Genomic DNA, 8,279 nt, shown 5'->3' with positions numbered 1-8,279 from the left:
TCAAAGTGAAAATTATACATATTTACAGTCTTGTAAAATTCTATGTACAAATATACAATTTATGTACACCAATAATTATATAAATACACTTTACGCGCTAATGCAACCCGTATGAGACAGAATTAAGGCATTGATGAATGTACTTATAAGTCCATCTTGGAGACAAAACAGCCTGGTGGATGGCTTCGTTTCCAGCAGGGCGGTCTCATTGTGAATCTTGTGTTTAAGACACAGCGGTTCTTTGCAGTAAAAAATAGAGGGAGAGCCTCAGCTATACCATGTAACCTATCGACAAGAGGGATCTTGTCAGCTGTACGCATTCAATTAAGCCCAGATAAGACTCTGCGTTCTTGGTGCCAGGTACATTGTTCTTCTGCTGACGGCCTCATTATTTAAAGAGAAGCCATTAGGCGCTCATTAATGTGCTAATTACAACACGCTGATGGACAATCCCAACACAATTAGTCACCACCCTCATCCTGACAACCTCCCCCTCTCCATTCAAACACACGTCATTTGGATAAGGCAAAGAAAAGAGCACTTTCTGTAAGTTAGTTCAAACTGGTCTTAGAACTTTTATAAGCAGTCTAAATGAACACAAATTGAAAACACATAATTCACATTGGAGGGTGTTTTGGGAGCAGGTTTCATTTAAAACTGGCAGTTTGGTGCCTTTCTTGCAATAATTTACCAAATACACACATTTATATCCATCTGCACGCCACATTAAAAAAACAAAAAACAATCTGATATGAGAAGATATCATTAGTCTTTAGAGTGAAATGACATTTCGAGTGTATGATCGTTCCTGATCACACCCGGGACAGTGGCATCTGTTTGGGGCAGGACACAGAACTGGCCGTCCCGGACCTCCAGGTCAGTCCCGTGCTCACGTCGCTATACATGGACCCTGCGGAGGCTTTGCTCCCCCAGCAGCACCGCGTACAAAAAGTCCTCCAGGAGTCCAAGGTTTTACCGGACCAGATCCAGGCCCCCGAGGTGATACCCACCAGGAGGCACATGAAATATTTCAGCATGAACACAGCATAGTCCGGCCTCTGCCTGTTGGAGTCCGTCATGCACGTGCAGTTGTGCGTAATCTCCCAAGTTTGTCTGTTGTGCTGCTCGTAAAAGTAGCACGCCACTATGACAGTGGCTGGGACGGTGTACAAAACTGTGAAAACACCTATCCGGATCATCAGCCGCTCCAGTTTATCAGTTTTTGTGCCACCTTGCTTGATGACGCTCCTGATCCGGAACAGCGAGACGAACCCGGCCAGCAGAAACATGGTGCCAATGAACAGGTAGATAACCAGCGGTGCCAGCACGAAGCCCCGCAGGTTATCCAAGTTTTGGTTGCCGACATAACAAATCCCAGCCACGGAGTCCCCGTCCACAGAGCTCAGAGCCAAAACTGCTATGGACTTCATGCTAGGGATGAGCCAAGCGGCCAAATGAAAGTACTGTGCGTAACTGGCGATAGCCTCGTTGCCCCACTTCATGCCCGCTGCGAGGAACCAGGTGAGAGACAGGATCACCCACCAGATCGAGCTTGCCATGCCAAAGAAGTAGATGAGTAGGAAGACAATGGTGCAGAGCGCAGGACCTGTGGTCTCGTAGTGGATGTGCTCCGCGCCGTGCTCCCTGTTGCAGGCCACTTCCTCGTGTCCGGCGATCAGTCTCACGATATATCCAACTGACACAAACATGTAGCAGGCAGACAGGAATATGATGGGGCGCTCTGGGTACTTGAACCTCTCCATGTCGATGAGGAAAGTCGCCACAGTTGCAAAAGTGGAGATGAAGCACAGGATGGACCACAGGCCGATCCAAAAGGCGGTGAAAGTCCTCTCCTCCGGCGTAAAGTAAGGATTGTGGCACGGTATGGCACAGTTGAGGATCTGTCCAGTTTTGACGCGGTTGCGCAGCGGGTGTCCCTCACTGGTGACAGACACCATGGGACCCCTGCAGAAGCAGCCCGGTTCGCACTGGGACGCGGCAGGTTTGTGCTTCCCGGGGATGCCGCGGCCGTAGCCGCTCTTCTTTTTGGGGTTGTACGGCTTCAGCGGCCGGTTCGTGGGCTTGGCCACCACGGGGGAGACGGTGGTGGTCTGGCTCCTGTTGTAGTCCATGCACAGCGTGTCCTGGTTGCCCTGCTCGGGCAGCAGGTCGCACCTCATCCGGTCCGGCCACGGGAAGCCGTACTGCCTCATGAGCGGCGCGCAGCCGGCTTTGGCTCGCTCGCACACGCTCCTGCACGGCGGCAGCGGCTTCTTGTAGTCCTCTAGACAGATCGGCGTGTACATGCTGCAGAGGAAGAAGCGCAGGTCCGGGGAGCACTTGATCTCCACCAGCGGCCAGAACTGGTGCACCTCCAGGCCGGCTTCGTCCTGTGTGTCGTGGTTGAACTGGTTGGGCATGTAGGTGTAGTTGTAGCCGATGCCTTTGCACAGAGGCACGGAGATCTCCTGACACTGGAGCTCCTTGGCCGCCCTGCAGCGCGATCCGTGCAGGACGAGGGCGAACAGCAGGCACCATCCCGGGATGCTTCTCTCCATCGTTCTCGCTTTCCGATTATTCCGCCTCGACAAGAGTGACAGCGAACTTGCGCTTTGCAAGCAGGCTGCAAGTCCCGATTAATCCAGGTCTGCTGCTGAACTCATGCTATTTTGCGCACACAGTTTGGGACGGGTTTTGGCAGGTGGAATAAACCCCCCCACCAAAACAAGCGTTTCATTCAGTGCGCGCATACGACCCGTCTCCCTCCTTCTCCTCTCTCTCTCTCTCTCTCTCTCTCTCTCTCTCACTCTCTCTCTCTCTCTCTCTCTCTCTCGCCTTTGTGTCGGTGTGGCTTCGCGTCTGTCTTTGCATACTATGTAACAGATGCGTGCGCTGGGCTTTATACTGCTGGGACGAGGACACTCCGCCCCCAGCCTGGCCAAAGGGAGGGAGACGAAGTCAAGTCAATCAAGAGTTTCTTCTATAGGTGTTTGTTTAAAATGTTCACCCTGGAGGAAGGGTTATAATCACTTTGTCCTTGTTTGCTGCACACACCCTTCCCCTCCAAACACACGTGCGTTTTTATTACAATACATAGATTATGAAGGAATTCCATTGGGCAAAGCTTTCACCAGGAGTCAAAAGAAGTTACATGTGTTCCTAAAATGCACAATTTTGCATGCATGTTATTTACATTTCAAACCTTCATTCCATCATTTTAATGCCCCCCCCCCCCCCCCCAATACTCATGCATTATTAAATCAAAAGTGGGAGAAATCAGCTTTAAAATATGCATCAGTTTGGCTCCTGGATGTGTCACTGCAGCATCTATGCCTAACTGACAGCACAACAAGACGTTTCCTGTCACATTTGTAATGTCTGTCATCACCAAAATGGCCCTGAGGGAAACACCGAATCTCTACAGACTCTCCAAGTCATCCAGCCGCAAGGTTGACTTTTTAATTTGTAATGAAACTACTACAGCTTGTACCCCCAGGGTGATTCATATTTACTTGAGGTTCAAGTTGAGTGCTGCTTTGACATCAAGAGTGAGACCGAGCAGATACATGATTTCTTTATTGATCAGTGGGCTTGGATCAGTTTAATTAACAGTATTTTCTTTCACTTGAATGCATCTAACATGAGGAAGTTATATTCCCTTCTTGAGATTCAAACTGTATTGTGCACCGGAAGATATTGTTCAATCTGGCTTTTATTTTTCAAATTGTTGTCATTTTTAGTCATAATTGGTTGGTTTTCGCGGAAATATAGACTTTTTCATCATGCATTCTCAAAGAAAAACCTTAAATTTTAAGCGTATAGGTCATTATGGCATTATTTTACCAGTCCAGCTCATGTTAGTTGAAATAGGCTCTGTGTGACCTCTGGATTAAATGGGTTTCACACCCCAGGTTTAGAAATGCCATTACAAGTTCCAGTCATATTTTAAAAGCAGGTGGACAATGTCAAACCGACTCAAATCGATCCTTCATGCCTATTTTTCCCCAACATGAGGTCCATGGTAATATTGCGAAACGCCACTTTGTCCGTAGCCTGTCAGCAAATGGGGCTGAGAGCCACAAGGGAGCACTCGTCTGATGCTTTCCGTCACTCACTCGTCCGCTGAAGTGTGAGGATTTATTGCGAGCCTGACAATGTAAAAACGTGAATGTGGCTGTAGAGTTGGATGTGAAAGAATGACAAATGTGTCTACATGCCGACGGTGCATGTCGGCTTGCACGCTGGAAAACAAGAGGGGGGATGTGTGTGTGTGTGTGTGTGTGTGTGTGCGTGTGTGTGTGTGTGTGTGTGTGGTAAGAGAGGTTACTATGGTCTTGTTAGCCCTCAGCGGGGGGTCGTCTTGGTCGAAAGGGAGGGGGCTGTTTGTCTTAACGCTGCTGCCAATGTTTCAATCAGAGCATGCTGGGCCAGCGATTACTGTGACACACCAGCAGCCTGACAAACAGAACTGTGTGTGTGTGTGTGTGTGTGTGTGTGTGTGTGTGTGTGTGTGTGTGTGTGTGTGTGTGTGTGTGTGTGTGTGTGTGTGTGTGTGTGTGTGTAAACAGCTTCAGAGCTCAGCCCAGAAGGAATAAGCTAACATGGGCAGATACAGCACTGTGATAGCACTAATTGAAGTCATTCACACTTCTTATTGGATTCATCAGCTTCAAATGGAGCTTAGACAGTTTGGCAGACGGGCAGCGGCTTTCCAATCCACAGGTTTTATCACAACGGACAAGCCCCAAACTCCAGTGTTTGTTAAAGAGATGCTTGTTTTGCTGTGGTCTGGAGTTTCAGATGGGTGGGGTTAGTAAAGAGTGATGGGCAAACAGGCATTGAACAAATATAAACTGAGTTTGAAAAGATGTTTCTTTTCTCACTCAAGCACGTTCATGACATGTCTTTAGTCCTAAGGACAATTAGAACAAATAATAGATGAAAATCCAAAGGAAACTATTACAATTGATTGTCTCCCATCTGGTGCAGTTCGTATATTTATACTAATGAACTGAAGATTAAAATCAAAAGTCAACGAAAAGGGATGAATCTATAGACTTTATCATTCCATCTTCTATGTAACTCAATAAGACTCGGGGTCACCACTGGGTGAGGTGGGCTGGAGTTGATCGCGGATGATACGGGTGAAAACAGGGTGCAGATCCAGAGAGATTATCACACACACACACGCACACGCACACGCACACACACACGCACACACACACACACACACACACATTTTATATCAAACATAAGAAAACATCGTAGCTGAAGAAGTTTTGTAAGGATGAACTAAAATTTCCTCTGAACGTTTTGCAGATCTGATCAGAAACTACTTTAAGTGTTTGGTTGAGGTTATTTCTGCCACAACTTAAGTTTGACATGTTGATAAATCCAGAGTTTATTTACTTTCCCCAGCGGCTCTGTTAAATTTCAGTAATTGAATTCAAAGATGAAATGAAATCAAATATTTTTGTGACTTGGTGCAGATGCAAATTACATTTCATGAAGAATGTATGAATAAAACAGCAAATACTTTTCTGTTGTATCTCCCCCAGAAAAACACCACATAATTAGTCTCCAATGGTAAAAACATGACAAATCGATGTGAAGAGAGGAAAACATGAGCATATAAGAAATGAGAACTTTCAGCTTTTCTCATTTACCACAAAAAGTTGATCTTGTCTCCAGACAGAGACACTAAATCTATTACTGAAAGGTTCTCTTCTTTGGAAACATCTGTCAGTCATGCATCAAAATGAAGCTCAAGATTCACTTTACCAATGAATCTGAGAGCCCGCAGCTCCCGGGGTCTTAATGTAGGAGTTAGCTTGATTTTCCCGGCAGCCATTATTTCATTAGAACAGATGGTACATTTTCTCATGGAGGAATGCTCGGGCATTCCCATGTATGTGCGAGCCCTTTTCTGGGACCGTTCCAGCGGCCTCACGCTGGGCCAGCCATCTCCAGCAGAGCTGTGAACCGCAGGTGAAAGTTGTAGGAAACAGGTGCCTTCGCCTCCTCCTCCTCCTCCTCCTCCTCCTCCTCCCACCACAGAGGACAGAATAGCCGAACCGAGCATCAGTTACACCGATCGCTGTCTATCAGAGTGGAACCCGTATTGATTAACAAGGCTGATAGACTCCGTGGCCCCAGCCGCCAACTGTCGACTACGCCTCCTGCCTTCTGTGTGCAGCCGCGATAGTGGGTTTTGGGTTACAGCTTGGCCCCCTGCATACCAAATTTAAAAGGGTGGAAATGGAATTACTGCATCTGTTTAGAAGTCAATTTCTGCATTCTCTGGGCTGCCCGCTCCGGCACTCCTCTGTCTCACCCACTCTTCTTGCCTCTCTCTCTTGTTTTCTCTCCGATCTTTTCCCTCCGATTCTCCCAGGCCTCTCAAAGTTCATGACGCCAAAGAAAAAGGCGGGTGGGGTGTAGCGGAGGTGGTGGTGGTGGTGGTGGGGTTCTCACAGAGTTACTGAGGCGTGCTGTGAAACTCTGAAATGTTTGTCTTGGTAACCTCCTCATGGGAAGCTTGGCCTTGTGATACCTTAAACCTGCACCATTATTTCTTCAATATAAAGTGCAGATGTGGAGTTGAGTTCCAGCTCGATGAAGTTGGCTTGCGTCAACTCTGAGCATCTTTGAGATATTTTATTTAAATTAATCCACAACTGAGTGGTCAAATAAGTAAAAATCAATGGGTTACTCACAAAAAAGAGGATTTATGTTCACATAGAGAGTTGAAAGTACATCAGGGTCTAAATCAGGGGCTCAAACATAAGGCCAAACACAGAGCAAATTATAAAAATTATTAAACATCATGCATTTTCCAAATCATTTCTTCACCCGATCTATCCTCAAGAGAACCAGACAAGTAAAATAACAGCACCATAAACTTTTAATCCAAATATTATTAGATGCTTTACATATAATGCCACATTTTTAAAAAATACGAATAAATTGTCCTCCATGGGTGGGATTTTGCAGAAGATATGGACTGAGAGTCATGGCACTCTGGATGCCGCCATTGTTGTTTTTGGTCAAGATTTTGGCCTAGTTTGAAGAGTGTGTTTTCATTTTCCAAAAAACAAAGTAGATCGTTTTCTTATAGCGCATTCAAAAAAGTGTTTAATGTACAATATTCTGCCGAATTAATGTCAAACCATCTATATACAGCACTGTCCTATTTCTCAGCAATATATCTATATATAATTACCTCTACTTTTTTAAAAAGGTGCTAAATATCTTTGTTTGCACCTACATATGTTCCTTTCCACTCCCCCATCATGAAGACTGTACATCATCCTGCTTGTTCCCCCACGTTTGTTTCGCTTCAAAACAGATGTAAACAAGAGCCCCGAGAGATTTATTAGCAGGTACATTTCAAAACGGTATACACGTCTAAAGGACGTTTAACGGAAGAAATGACATTGCGCCTAAAACGATCAACGTCTCTTGACAAATCAAAACAATTCTGACACATTCAGACGGAGTTAATAACCAACCTGACCCAGTTTCACCGAAACCTGCAACTCCCAGAATTTCCAACCGGAGCTAGCGATTGAATAAATATTTCAATTAAATGTCGCTTTGGTCCCATGGGTAATTTGGTTGATTTAAAACTTCATGTGTGTATGGGAGAAGAGGCCCGAGTGTAATAAGATCTGATGTATGACTTCAAGATAAGACGTTGGAGGCCCCCCCCCCCCAACTTCTGAAGATGTTTACTTTCTTTAAGTTTGGACGCAGTCTTTCAGACGCCACCCTTGATCTCAAAGGGAATCTTGCCGTCACCGAGTTCTCACTGGCTGGATAAATAATCAGCGTATAAATAACTATATGAAGAGTTTCAAAAATGTCTAAACATTCATGGTGGAGGGGAAAATACGCCATAAATCTACAGCTGAGATGATTTAGATGTTAGAAAAGCTGTTTTGTGGGAATTAAACTGTGTGTAATGAGAACTTAGAGCGAAATTGAAGGAATACGGAATCATTTCGAACTTTTTCTACCCGTTGATTCTATAAAAACCAAATATATCAATTTATTCCTCTTCAGACGAGTGACAGTATTTGGAATCTTTGTGCTTTCTTGTAACATTTTATTGACAGGTTATGTTTTTGTCTGTGTGTATTTATTTAGGTATTGGTTTCTATGTATGTATTTGACCATGTTTTTGCAAAAATCTACCCACCCGAATTGCATGAATGCAATCCTCTGGTTTGTCCCTGGCTGGCTAAGAATGTAGGAATCAAAAAGCAGTGTATATATGA

The 8,279-nt window shown here is 45.3% G+C and overlaps 1 protein-coding gene across 1 annotated transcript; it reads right to left on the bottom strand.

Moving 5' to 3' along the window:
• Nucleotides 1–812: 812 nt before the first annotated feature.
• On the bottom strand, nucleotides 813–2,683 carry LOC308135749 (frizzled-8-like; the record flags this gene model as incomplete). Its single annotated transcript, XM_080503853.1, has 1 exon — nucleotides 813–2,683. Exon 1 carries the CDS (start codon nucleotides 2,556–2,558, stop codon nucleotides 813–815), a length of 1,746 nt encoding a protein of 581 aa, XP_080359979.1. The 5' UTR covers nucleotides 2,559–2,683.
• Between the last annotated feature and the right edge of the window lie 5,596 nt (nucleotides 2,684–8,279).

Source organism: Blennius ocellaris (genome assembly GCF_963422515.1).
Source record: "Blennius ocellaris genome assembly, chromosome: 10".
NCBI lineage: Eukaryota > Metazoa > Chordata > Actinopteri > Blenniiformes > Blenniidae > Blennius > Blennius ocellaris.
This window is presented reverse-complemented; position numbering and strand designations above follow the sequence as displayed.